The 21,811-nt window shown below is 41.5% G+C and overlaps 1 protein-coding gene and 1 non-coding gene across 3 annotated transcripts in view; both read right to left on the bottom strand.

Moving 5' to 3' along the window:
• KDM2A (lysine demethylase 2A) overlaps window positions 1–21,811 on the bottom strand; it is a 71,966-nt gene that overhangs the window by 34,513 nt on the left and 15,642 nt on the right. For both annotated transcript variants that reach the window (XM_060262877.1, XM_060262876.1), the window contains exons 4-8: window positions 10,311–10,449; window positions 8,373–8,451; window positions 6,697–6,743; window positions 5,124–5,302; window positions 463–569 (exon numbers count right to left, since the gene is read on the bottom strand). In XM_060262877.1, the coding sequence (XP_060118860.1) occupies window positions 463–569; window positions 5,124–5,302; window positions 6,697–6,743; window positions 8,373–8,451; window positions 10,311–10,449 (551 nt within the window). The remainder of the gene's footprint in view (window positions 1–462; window positions 570–5,123; window positions 5,303–6,696; window positions 6,744–8,372; window positions 8,452–10,310; window positions 10,450–21,811) is intronic.
• On the bottom strand, window positions 9,215–9,285 carry TRNAP-AGG (transfer RNA proline (anticodon AGG)). Its single transcript has one exon. It is a non-coding gene; the product is annotated as a tRNA-Pro (tRNA).

Here is a 21,811-nt window from a genome sequence, read left to right as displayed (position 1 = left end):
ATTCTGTCACCTGTTCTACCATAACCCCATCAATAAACAACGGCTGAAGGTCCAGACTACTCTTCCTATAATCCACTATAATTTCCTTCGTCTTATTTACATTAAAAATAAGGTTATTTGCTTTACTCCAGAGGGACAGCTGATGAACTTCCCTCCTATACGCAGACTCATCATTCTCAGAGATGAGCCCCACTAAAGTTGTATCATCTGCATACTTAATGATTTTGTTACTCAGACTGGGAAGTAGCTATTCTGAGAATATCGTACTTCTTGTTCAGCGTTATCGTACTTCTTGTTCAGCGTTAACGTTACTGTTTCAAGCACCATACGGGGATGTCCAAAGCATGCAGTATTGAAAAATAAGAGTATTTCTGCAATACACAGAGGCAGCTACATGACAGCATTCTTCCTGAGATCTAATTTCTGTGGATGGTGGAAACTGCAGAATCTGAAGTCACTTACTTTTGCACTTTGGGATACTGCATATCCAGAATGGCATTCGTTGATTCTGTCTGGCTTTCTTTAAGATGCCTTGGCCACATATTGTCAACCCAATCAATCAAATCCACCTGTAACCATGTAAGTATTATAGCAAAGCTTAGACATAAAACACAAAGAGCAGAAGCTTAAGTATTAGTTGGGACTTTACTGCCACAGAACTCAATTCTCAGCTGTAAAAAAGCAGTTCAATTAAATCTAGATAAATCAATTAACTATAAAGGACATATTGTGAGGAGCATATTCTGTGGTTAAAATTTAACTAGAGTCCCTCAGATTTTAAATATAAATCTAGTATTGCTGCAATTACCTAAGCATGCTATATAAATATGAATGTAACATCTCACCGAATGTCTCAAAAATTAACTCAGTGAATGCCATAAAGCATACCATCAGCACCTTCTGCTGAAAGTTCACAGGATCCAACCCTTTGCAATGGCCAGATGATCAACTGAACCTTAATGCACTCAAAGTAGTAGTCAATTGGCTGTCTTTCCATTACCCTTCTGTATAGGTAAGTCCTGCTTCACCAACCTATTGGAGTTCTTTTTAAAAGGTTACCCCAGCATATAGATAACAGCAAATTCCTAGACATTTATATTTGGACTTTCCAAAGGCTTTTGAAAAGATGCCTCAAAGATTTCTGAGTTAGCTTAGCATTCATGGGATAAGAAGATGGGTCCTCATGGATTAAAAACTGGTTAACAGTAGGAATAAATTCAGTTCTTCCATGGAGGGGAAAGCAGTGGGGTCCAGAAGGACTGGCTCTAGGACTAGTGTTATTTGATTTGTTCATAAATGTTTTGGAATTGGGGTTCGCCTACTGTAGCCAGTGTGAAGGTGACATCAAATTATTCAGGACAGTGAAAACTGCAGCAGATTGTGAAGAGCCACAGGAAGTTCTCTCTAAATTGGGGGAGTAAGCAACAACATGGTAAATGAAGTTCAACATGGATTAAGTGTAAGGTGTTGCATGCTGGAACAAAAAATCCTATCTTTAAATATATGCTGATGAGTCTGAACCAGCTGACACAGACTGAAACAACTTATCTTGAGTTGTAGTAAGCTTGATGAAAATGTCAATCTAGTGTATGGCAGTGGTGAAGACAGCAAACTGCATGCTGATTTATTAGGAAAGTGACTGAATAGAAAATGGCCAATATCGTAACATCCTTATATAAAGTTATAGTGTGTACTCATCAATCTTACCAGGCTATCCACCATAAATGCCACTTCATTTACAATAGACATTTTGGGCAGGCTGAGACAGCTGGAACCTTTCTCAAAATAGATACAAAGAAGCTTAAAATCATTTTATTGACTCTGAAGAGAGTAGTTTCTGTTCTTGGGGACAGTTAGAGGGACTCATACAGGATAAGGCACTACTGAGATTTCAGTACTGGCAAATAAAATATTATGCAAATTTTAACCCAAAGAAATTATATATTTATAATTTTAAACAAGTTTGAAAAGTAGACAGCATATATTAGATTATCTAAATGGCTACTGGCAAAATGTTATAGTATATTGCGGGAGGTAGGTATAGGAACTAGTCTGTAGAGCAAAACTGTAGGCAGATTTAACACAAAAAAATCTTTCATAAGGGCCAGGGCCTTTTCAGTCTGGGCCTCAACCTGGTGGAATGAGCTCCTGACAGAGATCCAGGCCCTATGGGACCTATGCAAATTCCACAGGGCCTGTAAGACGGAGCTCTTCCACCAGGCTTTTACTTGATCCAGCGGGTGTCCTTTGGAGTCAACACCGTCCCCCACCCTAGCACCCTTCCATCAAGGTGCTCAAGCTGTGCTGAAAGCTTCCAGCCTATATGATATTGTATGGTCTGTTGCCAACTGTATGGATTACTGTTCTATAATCTGATTTGATATTTGTAGCTATGATATTTAATTTTTGATGTGATTCATTTTAATATTGCTTTAATGTTGTAAGCTGCCCTGAGCCCACTTGCGGGGTATAAATTGAAAAATTAAATTAAAAAGTGTGTGGGGGGGTGAAATTCATGGAGATACTACCTCAATTAATGTAAACAGAGAAAATGATTTGAAACTGTTTAGACAGCATACTCCAGTTAGGTTGGTAATGTTTCTGACCAATGTTGGCGTTGCTGACAAAAGAACGGCTCTTTTCTCCATATCTGGTGGGGCTGCCCCATTGTTATCCAGATTTGGAAAATAATATGTACAGTCTTTACATATCAAGTAGTGTGCAATATAAAATATAATTTCATGCTGATTTCTTTTGGTTAAATGGAAAAATCAATAGAGGGGGAAAAAGCATGTTTACATTTCAAATTAATCTCAACATTAATCTCAAAATAATGGAAGCAAACTAATATATACCTAATTGACAAGTGGCTCAGAAGATGCTGCCTAATTATGACTTTTGATAAAACAGCAGTCTGTAAGCAGATGAAATATGGTAAAATATTTCTTTGTTCAAAGATAGTGACTATTTATTGGAAGAGTCAACCCAAAAAGTAGTGACTCAAATAGCAATTTAAGGTATATTAATAACATGGATAGAACTTTCCCCTTTTTCTCTTGAACGTGAACATGAACATATGAAGGACTGTTAGGACTACATATGAACATATATGAACATATGAAGCTGCCTTATACTGAATCAGACCCTTGGTCCATCAAAGTCAGTATTGTCTTCTCAGACTGGCAGCGGCTCTCCAGGGTCTCAAGCTGAGGTTTTTCACTCCTCTTTGCTTGGACCCTTTTTTGGAGATGCCAGGGATTGAACCTGGGACCTTCTGCTTCCCAAGCAGTTGCTCTACCACTGAGCCACCGTCATTTTTCTTAGAATGGATATACATATTTACAAGTGAGGGCCTGCAAGACAACTGGAGGAGGGGGATCCCATTCCCCTTCCCCTACTTTCTTGTCAGACCTGCTGTGACTCCTAGGCTCTCTTGCAGCTCAGTGGGCCTGCTGCAGCTCCTGGGCTACTTTGCTGCTGCCACTGGGCCCACTACAGTTCCTGGGCTCTACTGCAGCTGTCAGGGAGCCCGCCACAGCTCCCAAGCTAATTCACTGATACCCAGCACAGTGGGCCTAATGGTGGCAAAGCAGCCCAGGAGCCACAGAGGGCTCACTGGCAGTTGCAGGAGAGGCCAGGAGCTACAGCAGGCCTGGTGAGAAAGGAAGGAATGGGATTCATGCTGCGCATGAGTCTGCAGCCTGTCACAGCTCCCTGGCTTCTTCTTTGCTGCTGGGTCCACTGCCGTTCCCGACTTCCAAGGCAGGGTTTCTCCATAGCCAATGCTGGGCCCAGCAGAGCTAATGGAATCCACTGCAGCCACTCACCACTCTGCTCAAGGAAGGAAAGAGCATTCTCTGAGCTTGCACAAAAATGCTACCTTGGGGAGGATTTAAAAACTCTCATCCTGGGTGCATTTTTTGGAACATTTTTTGAAGACTTCAGATTTTTCTGAAAAGCTAGGGAGTTTCCCAAGATTTCTGAAAAATCTCTTTCGCAGTCCTGTGGCACCAATACACAGATTTAGATCTCCACAGATATGGGCCATATGTTGCTGATAATATATAGATGATCACCAGGGAAATATTTGACTATTTGCTCAAATATGGTTTGTAAATTTTGACATTTCGAATTTAAAAATGGCTACTAGCCATGGTGACTGAAAGAAGCCTCAGTGTGCAGCAGTAAACATCTGAATACCAGTGCTGGTAGGAAGTAGCAGGGGAGGGCTGGCTGCTCTGTGAACCACTGGCCTGATAGAGTATGTTTTTCTTATGTTCTTAATTTCTTTAGTGAGCTGTAATACCAGCCAGCAGGCAACACTATGCATTCTAGAAATTAACTTTGTTTTGTGTCTTTAATTTTGTATGCCATTACTTTTATGTGAGTATGTGAGCTAAAAATGTCAAAATACAGAGAATTTGAACCAAAGGCTCAGAACAAAATTGTCCTTCAATGGTACCAGACTAACAGGATTGCTGAAAATCATATACAGATCATTTACTCTTTTTCTTGAGCACAAACTAATTTCTAAACAAGTTTATTCCTACTAGTGAAACAGGTCTCACAATCTTAAACTTACATTGCAGCATTGGTTGTATACAGGGGTGGAATTCTAGCAGGAGCTTCTTTGCATATTAGGCCACACCCCCATGATGTAGCCAATCCTCCAAGAGCTTACAAAAAAGAGCCTTGCAAGCTCCCGAAGGATTGGCTACATCAGAACTGTGTGTGGCCTAATATGCAAAGGAGCTCCTGCTAGAATTCCATCCCGGTTGTATATAATTTCTAAACGCATGCTACCACTCACCATTATAATGTAACCTCTACTTCTCATTAGCATTAATAACTCTGTTGAAACTTTATCCTGGATCTCAACCCTATCAACCTCCACTGTAGAAGACAAATCGAAATTTAATCTACAGTGAGATGTTTAAAGGCAAACAGATGTTTATTATGGAATAGGAAACAACTTTATAAACTACTACAATCTCTGCGCAATTGTGAAGTAAATGGGAGTCACTGAAGGTGTTCTGAAAGATGAAAGTATACAGCTTTCATCTATTTGAGTGAAATGGAAACTGCAAAGCAATACTGCCAGAGGAAGAAAGAGGACCACTGACCGTTGTTGGTCTCTGTACCAGGTTCTCAAGCCGGGTATGACTAAACTCCAGGCTGATAACGTTATATAGCTTCTCACGCTCCTCCTCTGGAGTTTCATAATAGCGTGCCCATTGAGCCATAGTCATTTCAATATCTCTTTGTGTATTCACATCCATGACATCCACCATCCTCCGACTTCCTATTGGGACAGATAAATATTGCACTTGCTTGAAAGGAAAATTCTGAAAATGTTATACCCCCAAATATCTTTATCATTTAATATAATTGTAACTTGTGAGTTTAAGATGACCTCCTCTTTTTATGATGGCATACCTGGAAAAAAACCCCTAGTTTTGCACTTGTGTAAATGCAGGAAGGGTGATAGTGACAGGAGAGGAACATGAGGGGGGACAGGACTAATCTTTGATTTAGGTGCCCTTGGCCCTTAATACCAACACATTTTCAACTGTGTTTCCACAATGTGGATGCTTGCATTTAATTTAGAAGTCTAATGAAAACCCAGCTCAATGCCTGATTCTAGACCAGGGGTGTCGAACTCATTTGCTCCAAGGGCTGGATCTGACATAAATGAGACCTTATCGAGCCAGGCTGCGTGTCATAAAATGTAATGCCAGGTAGCCGACAAATGAACTTTATAAAAGACACAAACAATTCAAGATATTTTTAAAACTTGTAACATGCTTGAAAGATTAGCACTCTTGCAATATATTGTCTATTTAACAATCTCTGATAACTGACACCTCCTGCTCTGAATTATTGCATCAAAATCTGGAGATACTGTCTGTGCTGTATCAATCCTGAGTATGCTGTTCAGATGTTGTTCAGGTGTGTATCTGTAAGTTGCAAACCTACTTTTCATTTATTGACGTTCATTACAGAAATCTCAAGGTCAATGCTTTGAGCCTAGGACCACAAAGAAATGGCTGGGTATTATGAACGTTTGTACATAAACGGTTTTGTGTGCTGGTCAAGAACATGCGGAGGATTCATGATACAGAATGAGGGCTGTGTTTGTCTACAAAACTATAGTCTTCCCAGAAAAATAACTGCAACTCCTATGAGGCAGTGCAAGAATAGAGAGACAGCCATGTATAGTGGTCAGGATCAGCCTACCTATCTGGGAAGCCTAGGTTAAAAATCCCCAGTTTACAAAGCAAATGCGCTGGGTGAACTTGGTCTGGACACACACACTCAGACTCATCCACCTCATTCATTTGTTGCTGTTCCTCATCTAAATAGTTCACATTGCTTTCCTACTAAGACTGGATCACAAAGATATGAATACAGTGAAAAGGGAAAAGCAAACCCAGCTGCATCCAGGAGCGCTCTTTGCTTTCTAGCTCCTGTGCAACTGAGCAAGCCTGGCAAAGCAAGCTGTGCTGCAGAATGATGCAAGAGAGAGGGAGAAGGAAGCAGCCAATAGCCATTTGCTTGTGGGCCTGATAGGATCCCCTCTGGGAGCCTGATCTGACCCCCAGGCTGCATGGTTGAGACCCCTATTGTAGATAGTATGCTGTGCATTTTACATATAGCCCATACCATGAGAGACCTAAAATAGGAATACATAATTACCTACGTATAGTCGTACATCACTCACACTGAAGTCTGGATCTGGCATTCTGCGAAGAGAAACACACTATATGAGAAATCACACTTTAAAGTGTTCTTCAAAGAACTTTATGCAATTATTTCAAATGCACAGTAATCTAGCCCATCAATGTGCTGCAGACTCTCAAACGATTACAGAGTGGAAGAAACATTCTCCATTCATGAACCCTAGTTCCTTTGGCCTTCAGTCACTGACTGTTGGATTCTCTTCCTTAAAGGAACCAGTAACCCTTAGCAGAAGGGATAAGATCATGCCTACTGTCATAAGATCATAAGATCTGACAGTGTGTCTGCTAGTCTAACATTAATTCTCTCAAGCAAAAGGGGCAGTCATCTCAGTGCTGACTTTGGAACACAAAGAACACAACACAGAGAAAAGAACTTTCACAAAGCCAGATAGATTTTCTATTCCACTATTTATATTAAAAATCTTCAGCCCACCTCATAACATTTATTTTGTGCTGGGAAGAGGAAAGAGGAAGTTCTACATTACATCAAGGCCCTCCCACAGAATAGTCAACCTGTCCCCCATGTAGATCAATAGACCCAGAGAATAGGACAAGGCTCAAATAGGAGGAATTCTTCTTCAGACCTGGGAAACCCCCTGGTTGCATTAAAAATGTGACCCTGAAAAGGGAGGTGTGTTTAAATCCCCCCCAAGAGAGAAATGTTGTATATGCTGCTGCAGACAACAATGTACTGCTCCCTTTGGGTGGCTGTGGGGCAGGTAGAGGAGCTGAAGCTGCCGCCACCACAAAAATCTAGTAAGTGAAAGAGTCTCTATAACATGTGCCAAACAGATAGAGGTAGCAGCATTATGTGTGGGCAAGCTGGAGCTGCTCTCCTGTTCATTTCTCTTCCCCCACCAACTCACACATGTATGCATGAACCAGGCAGCCCTTGGCAGCATTTCTACAGCTGATGGGCAAACTGGACAGCCCACTGGGGTGGGGTACAAAAAGGATGGGTTCTCCTTATGTAAGCTCTGTGGTCCACTCTTGTTCATCTGCATTTGTGCTAGTATTTCACCTACCCAGGAGAAAAGATTACTACTATAGTTATGCTAGCATAAGACAGCAAAGCACATTTGTTTGAAGAAAAAAATAGTTATGATGCACAACTCAGACTAGGAATGAAGATGTGTATATCAAACTACAGCTGCATAAACTGCGTATTATAGCTGCATTCTGCCTCATAGTCCAAATAGTAAAAAAAGGTCAAAGGAACAATTTGGATTTGTAGTTTAAGTTCTGCTGAAAGAACAGGTAGGTAAAACTTCCTTGTCCAGAACTCACTGTATATGCCCAACTCAAAAGACTATTTCATTAAACTTCTGCAGTGCAGAGATGATCATTACTATAATGGTGGATCCAAGAGTCATTTGATGAAGCAAATCACAGGGATTTTCACAACAGAATGAAAATGCCAGCACACAGGGCATGATAGAATCCCAGCTTCCAAATATTCAACTCACCTCCTGAGAGAAGGATCCCAATTCCAAATTAGCTCCTACTGCAAAGCTACTATAGGGAGTACATTCCAGGACTCTGTTACATACTTGGGAGTTATTTGATATTGATCACTGAATCTAGCATCAAAACCTCACTTAATTTCAAGTCCATCAGAATTCCAGTACTCACTTAATTCCAAGTCCATCAGAATTCTTGAAGATCAAAGGGTCTCTTAAACCACCACGCTGAATATATTCCACAGTGAAATCTTTCAAGAGAAAAAGGAAAGCAATTCTTAGAAAGGTGGACCAGGAAAAGCAGAGCTGCAGTGACAATGAGAGAGGAGGGGGGCAAGCAACAGATTTTCAGCTGCAAATGCCACACCAAACTTAGGAAACTATTATTGGCACACAAGTGTACAATTTATAACGGTGACCCAGCTGAGTAAAATATTTATTCTAGATGTCAAGAGGTTTGAAGCAATGCTTTCAAATCAACTCAGATCTGGGGAGGGGAGGGGCAAAGCGGTGCACCGACTTCTGTCTTCTAATTTGTTTTATTTGTGTCTCAGCTTTGTTTCAAAGAGATGCACTGAAAGAGTAGATTCAAGACTATTCCCAAATCTTAGTTTCCAACTATAGTTGAAAAACCAAAGAAAAAAAATGTCCTTCTACAGAATTCTCCACTTTATGCAGATTAAATAGCTGTGCAGTCCCTCCCCCAACAAAGTCTACACTTCCTACAGCCTCATCTTTCAGATGTTTTTGAAGAATGGAGGCACGCCTAGGATTTCAAAAGCCACAGCTTCTGAGCAAGGAGAAAATTGTACAGATGTCTCACTTGCATTTTAGGGCAACAGGGGAGATGCATGCCTTTGCTACTACTATAACTGAACATATGAACATATGAAGCTGCCTTATACTGAATCAGACCCTTGGTCCATCAAAGTCAGTATTGTCTTCTCAGACTGGCAGCGGCTCTCCAGGGTCTCAAGCTGAGGTTTTTCACACCTATTTGCCTGGACCCTTTTTTGGAGATGCCAGGGATTGAACCTGGGACCTTCTGCTTCCTAAGCAGATGCTCTACCACTGAGCCACTGTCCCTCCTCTAAACTGGTTGTCACAAATTAGGCTGTGTATTGGCAATGAATTTCTTCTAAAACATTTGCTTAAAAATTCAGCAAAAGGAACCCTCCAGTTTGACCTTTAGAAAGCATTTTTCCTCTATTACTCTGAGAACAGTAGTATTCACTAAGTAGCCTAAGTCATCTAATTTTGCTGGTCATTTGCTAGATATTATAATTTCAAAAGTTAATTATTCAGTTATCAGTTTCTCTATCCCTCAACCTGACTAATTTATATTGTGCAGGAATAATTATTTGTTATCAAAAAGGAGTGAGAATACTAATTTCCAAGACATGAATACTGGGATGATGCTTTGGCAGTTCCCCTATCATTTTCAAATCTTATCTGCAATAAAAGGCATAATTTTCATTTTTAAAACATCCCCACAGAAAGGAGTTCTATTATACATGGTGCAGAAGAACATCTAGGACTCTGAAGACAACACATGTGGCACATCAGTAGGAGTGGCCCTAGGGTGTGCAGCACCCTAGGCAAGGCACCACCCCACTGCCCTCCTCCGCAGTGCCTGGCGGGCTGCCCCTCTGTGGCCCACAGGCAAAGCCAGAGGAGGGAAGGGAGGGCACATGGCTGGTGTGCAGCTTCTGCCGTGCTCTCCGGAAGGGAGGTAAAACGATGCCGGCTGCCTGGTGCAGCCTCTTTGCAGCTCTCAGAGGGCACTGCAGAGGTTGCGCACTGGCTGGGCGCCCTCCCCCAGCTTTGCCCAGAGGGGGGGTGGCGTGCGCAGTAGGGGGTGTGCGGCAGGGCATGACCCACTGGGCCTGAAGGAAGAGGGCAGTAGGGCATTTGCCTATGGCACAGTGGAGGGAGGGCCCAATTCAGAGCCCTCCCGGCCCAGCGTACTAGGCAAATGCCTAATTTGCCTAGTGGGAGGGCCGTCTCTGCACACTGGTGTAGTAGGGAAAGTACAGAAGTGCCTGTATTTCTAAAAAAATCATTCATCAGACAGAAATATTCTGGGATTTACAAATGAAGGGTCCATCACCTTTGCCTTCCATAAAGACAACAAAGTTAGCATTAAATTTGTTTGTGGTAAGTTTCTCTTCAAGATCAAATGTTCGTTTGCCCTCAATCTCATCATCTGAGATGCCATCATCCTCATATCGACGTCTCATAGCACCACGCTGTGGAAACAATTACAGGTTATTAAAACTGGCACGAACCCAGCAAGTACATGGCACCGAACATTTCAGGTTATACAATATTATATATGTGTAGCATTTGCTCAGATTAGCTCTGTAAAGACAAATTATTAATATACCCCATAAAATAAGATATTTCTTCCCTTCCTTCAATAATTGTGCTAATCCTTACATAAAATACTTCTATTTTAATGAATATGTCACGCCTCACCTGGATACTTTTTCCCCTGTCTGCTAATGGCAACATCACAGATCCCTCTAGAACTTACAGCTCCCAGTGCTGCATCACTCAAGTTGCAGATACTCTATTCTAAAACTAGTTGTTTATTCCCATTAAGTCCCAGAAACTGCCTACCAGGATATACCAGCCCATCATATTAAAAAAAAATGTGACGGCCAAGAATGAGAGATTTACAGAATGGCACCAAAATACTTCCTGGTGCCTGCTTGCTGCTCTGCTTCCTGTCCCAGTCTATATCTATTCGAATTCTTCTTCATCCTCCTTGCCCTGTTTACATTCTCCTCCTCCTGTTTTCATTTCATATTCCTTCCATTTTCTCTGCCTCCCTATTTTATTCTCCACCCAACTCAATGTCATTCACATCTACCTCTGGACTGTAAAGCTGATATAGGACAGAGTGGGGGCAGGGTTAGTGTATTGGGCTAACGGGTGGCCAAACTTGCTTAACGTAAGAGCCACACAGAATAAATGTCAGATGTTTGAGTAATTCAAGACATGGACAAATATCACACATACTTTCTTTGCACAGAAAGAAAAAATACACTTGTATGCACTTTACAACATAACCATGCTAGAAGGGGACTTTTTTTAAAACAAAAGCTGGGAATAACAGCCCCCATAAGACCACCATAGAGATTAAGGAATTTTTCTTTTTTTTGCACCAGTGGGAGAAGGAAACACACATATACCATATAAATCACTGACCATCATTCGCATCATTATGCATCTCTCTTTGCCTTGACACCAAGGTTAGTAAATACAGCTCCTACAAAAACTATGAAACTAAGGGGAAACTCTGTGCAGCCCCTCTTTATTCTGTCTCTCCTTCCAGTGGCTCCCTTGGCTCTCTTTTTCTGCTCCAGGTGACCTCTGTGGTGGAGAAGAGCTCACAAGCCTGCCTATTTTCCCCTCCTTTTCCATTTCACACATAATGGAAATAGTCACCTACCTATGAGTCAGCGCTCAGAGGCTGACTGAGGTCCTGATGCTAGCAGACTTACTTGAGAGTAAGATATGACGTACCACGGTTGGAGATTATTACTCCCTTGTTGGACAAGATCCCTGGCCTCACAAGTAAAGCCAGACTAGGCTACCTCCTATCTGACATAAACACTAAAATCACCTATCAAGTTGCCAGGTTCTGTGTGTTGATTATGAGGCTGTGGAAGATATACATTAACCAGGTTTAAATACTGGACTTGAATAATTGGTATATTTCATATCTCTCCTCTTTGCTTGTATATAAGAATGCATACTTTTCAACTTTTAATTTTTAACTTTTGTTTTGTATTTTTTCTTCTGTACATGGATGATCTATTGACTGTAATAAATATGACTAACTGACTACTGACCACTATACACTGCTGTCTCTCTATTCTTGCACTGCCTCATAGGAGTTGTTATTTTTCTGGAGAAGACTATAGTTTTGTAAATAAACACATAGCCCTCTGTCTGTGTTATGGAATCTTCACATGTTCTTGACCAGCACAAAAGCAGCTTATGTACAAAAGCTTGCAGTGCCCAGTCATTTAATGTTTTTCCCTGGGTCTTAGGCTCAGAGCATTTACCATGAAATTTCTGTAATTAATGTCAATAAATCAAAAGTAGGTTTGCAACTTAGAGATGCTCACCAGAACAGTATACTCAAGAATGCTATAGCGCAGACAGTCTCCAGATTTTGATGAAATAATTCAGAGCAAGAACTATCAGTTATCACAGACTTTTAAATAAACAAAATTTTGTAAGAGTGCTAAATGCTTTAGGAATATTTTAAGTTTTTTTAAAAAAATCTTTAATTGTGTTTGTCCATGTCCTTTGTAAAGTTTTTATCTCTGCTACTTGGCATTACATTTTATGTCACACATGGCCTGGCCCAACAAGGTCTCATTTATGTCAGATCTGGCCCTTATAACAAATGAGTTTGACATCCCTGAGACAGTGGTGATCCTGTAGACATTATATATCTGGACTTTCAAAAGGCTTTTGATAAGGTACTTCACCAAAAACTCCTGAGTAAACTGAACAGTCAAAGGATAAGTAGATGGGTTTTATTATGGTTAAAAATGGTTAAATGACAGGAAGCAAAGAGTAAGAATAGGACAGTTCTCACAAAGGAGGCAAGTATGCAGCTGGCCACCCAAGGATCAGTATTAGGGGCAGTACTATTTAATTTGATAAATTATCTGGAACTAGAGGTGTGTAGTGTAGTGGCCAAGTTTGCAGAGCACACAAAATTATTCAGATCACACAAAATTATGAAAACTAAGGATCTTCAAGGAGGATCTCCACAAAATAACTGAGTGGGCAACAATGCAGCACCTGTAAACAAAAAAAACTCAACTTCAAGTATAGGCTCAAGAGGTCTAAACTTGCTGAGTAAAAGGCAAAGATCTTGGGATTGTAGTGGATAGCTCAATGCAAGTCTCTACCTAGTGTACTGCAGCAGTGAAAAAAGGCTAACACTTGGGATTATTAGGAAAAGAACTGAAGATAAAACAGTCAATAATAATGATACTAGTGTAAAGGATGTATGGCACAGCCACACTTGGAATAATGTGTGTAGTTCTCATTACCATATCTCAAAAAGGACACTGAAGATCCAGGAAAAGTAGAGATGAGGGCAACCAAGATCTTTAGGGGGTTGGAGCACCTTCCCTATGATGAAAGGCAGAACTGTTTCTCTTCTCTGTTTAGAAAAGAGAAAACTAAGAGGGGATACAATAAAGGTTTATAAAATGGGGTAGAGAGAGGCGACAACTTTCCCTCCCTCTCCCAAAGTACTAGAGAACTCAAAGGCATACAATGAAGCTAATGAGTAGCACATTCAGGACAGATAAAAGGAAATATTTCTTTACATAGTGAGTGATTAAAACGGGGAATTTGCTGTCAGAAGATGTAGCAAAGGCCATAGGCATAGACAGCTTTAGAAGGGGATTATATAGAATCATAGAAGATAGGTCTATGAATGGTTACTGGTCATCATGACTAAAAGGAACCTCCACATTCAGAGGCTGCTTTAGAGGTTACACAGGAAAAGATCTGAGATATAAAGGCCTGGAAAAAAGTCAGAAAATGCTTTTTGCTGACCATATTCTTCCAAGTCACACCTTTTTGTCTCTAACAGCATGCAACAACTTGAGACATTTTAAAAGAGAAAATACAAGACCTAATTTGTTATTTCTGATTAAGTTCAATGCTACACTGCTCTTAATAAGGCACAGGGCTCTAGACTTATAGTTTATGAGCGAAGTCCTCCCAGAATGAGACTGGTACTAGCAAAGGTTAGTAGTACCACTTTTTTCTATCAAGAATATGCAGGAAACTACATTTTTGTTGTATACACCACAATACAGTTCTCCAGCAGAACACCAAGAGGTTTCTGGATTGCCACACTGAAATGATTCAGACAGCCTCCTTCCCAAGCAGTGCATTTTCTACCAGTGAATTCCATCACCCATATCTAATTTAAGTAGCTTTATTTTTTTTTCTTTCAAGAGCAGATCCCAAATATGATTGATGTAGCATTTATTTACAGAACCCAATATTCCAATTTAGAATGCTGAAGTCATCTCACTTTTGATCATGATCCTGTAGATTTCTTCAAAATGCAAAGCATCTATGGACATAGAAAATTTCCTTTTCATTATGAAGATGTGTCTTTGGAGCTTCAGAAACACAACTGAATGTCAGACACATTATGAACTACATTCTTCTTAAAACCTTCTCTTCTGCAGGTGTAATGCTTAAAACCAAAGAAAACTAGCTGGACTTCACTGAGCATCTTTCTCTGAGACTTTTTTCCAAATTCAAAAAGTCAATGAGTATTGTAAGCTTTCTAATTGTTGGTACTACATTTTGACCTATTTCCACTATTTTGCTGTCTAGGAATTACTGCTGGGAGAATACAGAAAGCTTAGATCATGCTGTTAGATACAGTATGTCACAGAAGTGAGCACACCCCCTCACATTTTGTAAATATTTAAGTATATCTTTTCATGTGACAACACTGAAGAAATGACACTTGGCTATAAAGTAAAGTAGTGAGTCTACAGCTTGTATAACAGTGTAAATGTGCTGTCCCCTCAAAATTACACAACACACAGCCATTAATGTCTAAACTGCTGGCAACAAAAGTGAGTACACCCCTAAGTGATAATGTCCAAATGGGGCCCAAGTAGCCATTTTCCCTCCCTGGTGTCATGTGACTCGTTAGTGGTACAAGGTATCAGGTGTGGAGGGGGAGCAGGTTATCGCCTTCACTCCCTCATACTGGTCACTGGAAGTTCCACATGGCACCTCATGGCAATGAACTCTCTGAGGATCTGAAAAAACGAATTGTTGCTCTACATAAAGATGGCCTAGGCTATAAGAAGATTGCCAAGACCCTGAAACTAAGCTGCAGCATGGTGGCCAAGACCATACAGCGGTTTAACAGGACAGGTTCCATTCAGAACAGGCCTCGCCATGGTCGATCAAAGACGTTGAGTGCCCTTGCTCAGCATCATATTCAGAGGTTGGCTTTGGGAAACAGACGTATGAGTGCTGCCAGCATTACTACTAGTACCATACGCCGCACGCTGCATCAAAGTGGTCTGCAGGGCTGTTGTCCCAGAAGGAAGTCTCTTCTAAAAATGATGCACAAGAAAGCCCGCAAACGGTTTGCTGCAGACAAGCAGACTAAGGACATGGATTTCTGGAACCATGTCCTGTGATCCAATGAGACCAAGATAAACTTATTTGGTTCAGATGGTGTCAAGCATGTGTGGCGGCAACCAGGGGAGGAGTACAAAGACAAGTGTGTCTTGCCTACAGTCTAGCATGGTAGTGGGCATGTCATGGTCTGGGGCTACATGAGTGCTGCCAGCAGTGGGGAGCTACAGTTCATTGAGGGAACCATGAATGCCAACACGTACTGTGACATACTGAGGCAGAGCATGATCCCCTCCCTTTGGAGACTGGGCCGCAGGGCAGTATTCTAACGTGATAACATCATTATGACCCCAAACACACCTCCAAAACGAACACTGCCTTGCTAAAGAAGCTGAGGGTAAAGGTGATGAACTGGTCAAGTATGTCTCCAGACCTAAACCCTATGGAGGAGGAGGAGGAGGAGGAGGAGGAGGAGGAGGAGGAGGAGGAGGAGGAGGAGGAGGAGGAGGAGGAGGAGGAGGAGGAGGAGGAGAAGGAGAAGGAGAAGGAGAAGGAGAAGGAGAAGGAGAAGGAGAAGGAGAAGGAGAAGGAGAAGGAGAAGGAGAAGGAGAAGGAGAAGGAGAAGGAGAAGAAGAAGAAGAAGATGATATTGGATTTATATCCCACCCTCCACTCTGAAGAGTCTCAGAGCGGCTCACAATCTCCTTTACCTTCCTCCCCCACAACAGACACCCTGTGAGGTGGGTGGGGCTGGAGAGGGCTCTCACAGCAGCTGCCCTTTCAAGGACAACCTCTGCCAGAGCTATGGCTGACCCAAGGCCATGCTAGCAGGTGCAAGTGGAGGAGTGGGGAATCAAACCTGGTTCTCCCAGATAAGAGTCCACACACTTAACCACTACACCAAACTGGCATCTGTGGGGCATCCTGAAACGGAAGGTGGAGGTGCGCAAGAGGACTCCAGTGGCACCAGAGAAGCTCTGGTGAACTCTATGCCCAAGAGGGTTAAGGCAATGCTGGAAAATAATGGTGGCCACACAAAATATTGACACTTTGGGCCCCATTTGGACATTATCACTTAGGGGTGTACTCACTTTTGTTGCCAGCAGTTTAGACATGAATGGCTGAGGGAACAGCACATTTACACTGTTATACAAGCTGTAGACTCACTACTTTACATTGTAGCCAAGTGTCATTTCTTCAGTGTTGTCACATGAACCAGCTGGGGATGCTTTTAGACCATGTCTTGTTGGAGAAGCTGGAACAACTGCTAGAAGCGCATTCTTTCATCTTCATTTTATTCATAAATTGTCAACTGTACTAACCTCAGCTATCTTAGCCACATCAATCCACTATTTTGTAAACTCTAGAGTAGACTACTGATGTGATCTGTGTGGGATTACCCTTGAAGATACTTTGGATTCTTCAACTAGTACAGAACATGGCAGCCATCCATCCATATCATATCAATTAGAACAGATGCACTAGATACCAAGATGCTTTCAGATACAATTCAAGATGCTTTTATCTCTAAAACCTTTCACAGCAGAACCAACATGCTTGAGGACTGCCTCATTCTACATGAACTTGTATGCCAGCTCCCTTCTGCCCAACAATGCCCACTTCCTTCCTTGGCCAAATGGCAAGTTCTAATACTGCCCATCTGAGAGTTTTTCTTACTCTTTTGGAAGGTTGCCATGGAAGTATGAGTGCCTTCTAAACCAGGCCTGGTTCCCCTTAGGTCAAGACAAATCCTTTATACTTAGATGGAGGAACACAGGTTATCATCGCCTTATAGATCTTACGTACAAAGGTAGATCTACCAATATAGTGGAAAGGGGCGAGTAGACCTGTTCTCCAAAAGACAGGTCTAACAATATAATGGGACTGGGGCAGGTAGACGTGTTCTCCAAAGGACAGTTCTACCAAAATAGTGGTATTCTTCCAGTACATGGTGAAATTACACTTGTTCCCAGCTAAGGTCATAAGTGACAGGCATCCACAGTTCATTGCTGAATTCTGGAAAGTCTTCTGTGACCTGACCCACATTGAGAAGGGGTTAAGCTCCAGGTATAACCCCCAAATTGACTGCCAGATGGAGAGGGTTAATGCTATTGTTGAACAGTAGCTAAGATATTTCATTTGCTACCAAGAGTCTAACTGGGTAGACCTGCTTCCCTTTGCAGAATATGGATATAACAGTGTGCACAGTTCCACTGTAAATGGCTACGAAGGGAGCCATTTCCGCTGCTACCAGGGGGGGAGAAGGAAAATCCCTCTACTGATTTCTCACAATGGTGGACTAAACTAAATGAGTCATGGAAATTAATACAACAGAATACTGAGGCAGCCAAATAAACTTATAAAAAGATGATGATGATATTGGATTTATATCCCGCCCTCCACTCCAAAGAGTTTCAGAGCAACTCACAATCTCCTTTACCTTCCTCCCCCACAACAGTCACCCTGTGAGGTGGGTGGGGCTGGAGAGGGCTCTTGCAGCAGCTGCCCTTTCAAGGACAACCTCTGCCAGAGCTATGGCTGACCCAAGGCCATGCTAGCAGGTGCAAGGGGAGGAGTAGGAAATCAAACCTGGTTCTCCCAGATAAGAGTCTGCACACTTAACCACTACACCAAACTGGCTCTCCTATGATAAGCACTACTCTCCAACCTGGGACTTCAAAATTGGGGACTTGATGTTTTTGTCAACAAAGAACCTCCCGCTGAACCAGCCTTCTAAAATATTGGCTTATAAGTACCTGGGGCCCTTCAAAATAAAGATGATTATAAACAGGTGACTGTTGAACTGGACCCAAAACCTTTAGTAAAATCTACCTTGTCTTCCATTCTAGCCTACTGAAGAGAGACCCTGGTGGATCGCAGTAGCACCCATGCCCCGCCCCCCCCCACTCCTGTGCCCATCCCGGTCGGTGACCAGAACCACCACGGAGTACAAGCAATACTGGATGCTAAACTGAAAAAGGGGACACTGTACTTTTTAATTAAATGGTTATATTTTTCTCTTCCCACAACGAATGGGTGCCATCTTCCCAAGTAAACGTCCCCTATCTGATTCGTAAGTTTTATAAGAAATTTCCCTCAAAACCCCGAAGGGCCGCTTAAGGGGGGCAGTATGTCAAGTTCCTTGCCATTATCTGTATCTGTTTGATGTAATCTGAGGAATGTATGCTTAGACTCCTGGAGAAACTAAAGTTAACGGCCTACCTTCTGGGAGCTGGGAAACCACTTGGCACTCAAGGCCATGGCTTCTACTTCAAAATGTCTTGTAGCATGCTTGGTAATGAGTGTGTGCGTGATTTGTAGCAACTAAGTTTAAACTGTCTCTGTTCCCTAAATTAAGGGACACTTATAACGGCCCCTGCAAGAGTATAAAACCTATGCCTGTTTTGCTGTGTGCCAGTTTTGACAGTGACTGCGTGTCAGTTTCACTGTATCCTGCCTTACAGTAAATGCTTATCTAAATACATGGAGAGTCATAATTATTGAAGGAGAACTCGGAACTTGATAAACAGTTTTAAAAAATGACAAATTCGATGGATACAAACTAAAACCCAACTAGATATCAAGATAGAAAAATCTTTGAAGCAGGTTTTTCTCTCTTTAATAGGAATACCTCTAAAGGTCTATACCAGGGGTGGCCAAACTGCGGCTCGGGAGCTACATGTGGCTCTTTCACACATATTGTGTGGTTCTCAAAGCTCCCACCTCCCCATTTGCTGACTTGGAGAAAGCATTTCTCTCTTTAAGTCACTTCTCCAAGCCAAGACAGAGAGCGGCTTGGAGAGTGCATTTAAAGTTGCTTTAACTTTAACCTTTCCTTTCCTCCCTCCATCTATCTATCTGCCTTCCTTCCCTCCCTCCCTCAAACATCTGACATTGATGTCTTGTGGCTCTCAAACATCTGACATTTATTCTATGTGGCTCTTATGTTAAACAACTTTGGCCACCCCAGTCTATACCTAGCAATATTAAGCAGAGACTGGTTTATCAACAACACACCAAAGTTTATAACTGAACGAATTCCTAGTATTTACAAAGCAGGAGTCAGTTGTACCTTTAAGACCAACCAAGTTTTATTGAGAACATAAGCTTTCGTGTGCGCTCTAAGCACACTTCATCAGACAATACCTGATTCCCTTGTCTGATGAAGTGTGCTTAGAGAGCACACGAAAGCTTACGTTCTCAATAAAACTTGGTTGGTCTTAAAGGTGCAACTGACTCCTGCTTTGTTCAACTGCTTCAGACCAACACGGCTGCCCCCTTGGATCTATCCTAGTATTTACAACACTGGTAAATTACCACAATTAAAAATTAAAGGAAAAAATCAGTGCTAAGGAGCACCAAAAGTTTGAACAAAACTCATTTATTCTCAACATAACACCGTAATAGATTCCAGGATAGGTCCATCAATTGCTACTAGACGTGGTGAGTAAAAGGAAGAGAATCTCCATATTCAGAAACAAGTAAATCTTTGAAACCCAATCTGAGCAAGAAGCATAACAAGAAGGCCTCAGCCTCTATGCCCTGTTTACCGGCTCTTCACCCAACTTGTTGGTCACTGGGTGAAAAAGGACGATGGGCCATTGGTCTTATCCAGCAGGGCTCTTAAATTGTTAGCACAGAGAATCGCAACGAAAGTGAACTGTATGCTATTCACAGTGTTAACATGCTTAATAGAACTGTCTTTATCAATAAACAACTACAACCCCAAGGAGTATATGTGAGCTTTCTATCATAAGAAGAGCCTTAGGATGAAAAACTTTAAAAGGACAAAGTATTGTATTAAAAAATGGGGGTGGGAATGCTCAAGCATGAAATAAAAGACAGCACAGGCAGCATTGCATTATAGCAGACGAGAATAATGACATCCAGGAAACTATCCTTCCCAAATACAACTAAGACAGTTTATCTGTCAATGCCCACTATTCTGAGGTCATAGCAAGGTAATGGGTAAAAATATCAGTGTCATATCCCGTAAGTATGAAGCAAGAAAATCTGCCTTTAGAACTATTCTCAACAGTCCCCAGAATTGACAGCTTAAAGAAAGGTTAAGTGTACTCAATTTATATCCTGCCCTCCCGCTGAAGCAGGCTCACATATGGCTTATAAACAGCTGCATTTCATTGATAAAATAAGATGTTATAGGGCACCACTGCATCATGACTCAACCAACAAGATACCCAAATATTTTGTAGACCAGGCAAAGTTGACCAAGTTTTTGTAGACGTTTTGTCTTGGAAATTCTTCCACTACAATATTAAAACAGTCACCAGAATAAGAACAGACTATAGCGAACAATGGATTTATCCATGTTTCAGCTATTTTCATATCTTAATATGAGTTATCAGCTGTATGTTATTTTGCAATTTTTACAAAGTGCTCCTATTGGTTTTATGTTGATTTTGATCATCCTTAGGTTTGATGTTATTTTTGTTTGTTTGTTTCTGTGCTAACCTCTGTTGTTTTTGTGATCTATTCCATTGGGGATAATCTTGGGTTGTTCTAATGATTTACTATTGGTTAATTATCTTATGATTGTTACTAGCCACTTCAGTGACTCTTTCCTGGACAGACCATAAAATGAATTAAATAAAATAAATACAAGACAATAATTTTAGGGTCTCTTCTACTTAGACCTTTTTAACAGCTATCAGCTCCAAACAGTGATGGAAGGCCTGAGGGTTCAACAATAGTTCGGGGGAGGGGAAATCCTGGAAAAAGGGGGGGGGGAATTGAGGGCTGCTTCTACATGGTGACAATCCTCCCTGTATTTCTTGTTGCTCCTGCAAATGTAACAGCAGGGGTGTGCATAATGAAATACTCACTGAAGGTTTGCACCAAAATTTCTGTTTTAGGCCATTGCTGCATTTTCCTAGAATGGTATTAGGAATTTGATACTCTGAGTGAAATGAAACTACCCACCCCAAAGAAATCCATGTTGTTTTCAAATTCAATGGCTCATAGCTGGCTACAGTATGTACTCCTGTTTCTCCTTGATTTTGCTGGTTTAAGTAATGGCCTTTCTCCTTTCTAATCAGATCCTTGCAGAGGAGAAGCATCTTTGAAAGCAAATGGCAGAGAGGTACAACTTTCTTTCCTAGCCTTTTTATTCTTCAACGGATGGGTTAACAGATCTTGGGATAGAATGTACTAAAACAAATTACAAGAATGCCCATTGCAAAGAATGCTCATTGGGAACAATGGGAGAAGCCTGAAGGCCCACTGGATACATACAATACAAGTGAGGAATGCCAACTGACTTACATGGGCTCCACTGAAATACATTACAGCCAGTGTTCCCTCTAAGCTAAGTTAGTGTGAGCTAGCTCAGTTTTTTAGCCTCCAGTTCACACATTTTTGTCTTAGCTCACAAAAAATGGCCCCAGAGCAAACTAATTTATGCAGTAGCTCACAACTTTAATGCCAGTAGCTCAC

This window comes from Heteronotia binoei, chromosome 21 (genome assembly GCF_032191835.1).
Source record: "Heteronotia binoei isolate CCM8104 ecotype False Entrance Well chromosome 21, APGP_CSIRO_Hbin_v1, whole genome shotgun sequence".
Taxonomy (NCBI): domain Eukaryota; kingdom Metazoa; phylum Chordata; class Lepidosauria; order Squamata; family Gekkonidae; genus Heteronotia; species Heteronotia binoei.
Note: the sequence above shows the minus strand (reverse complement) of the source record. Positions and strands in the feature narration are given on the sequence as shown.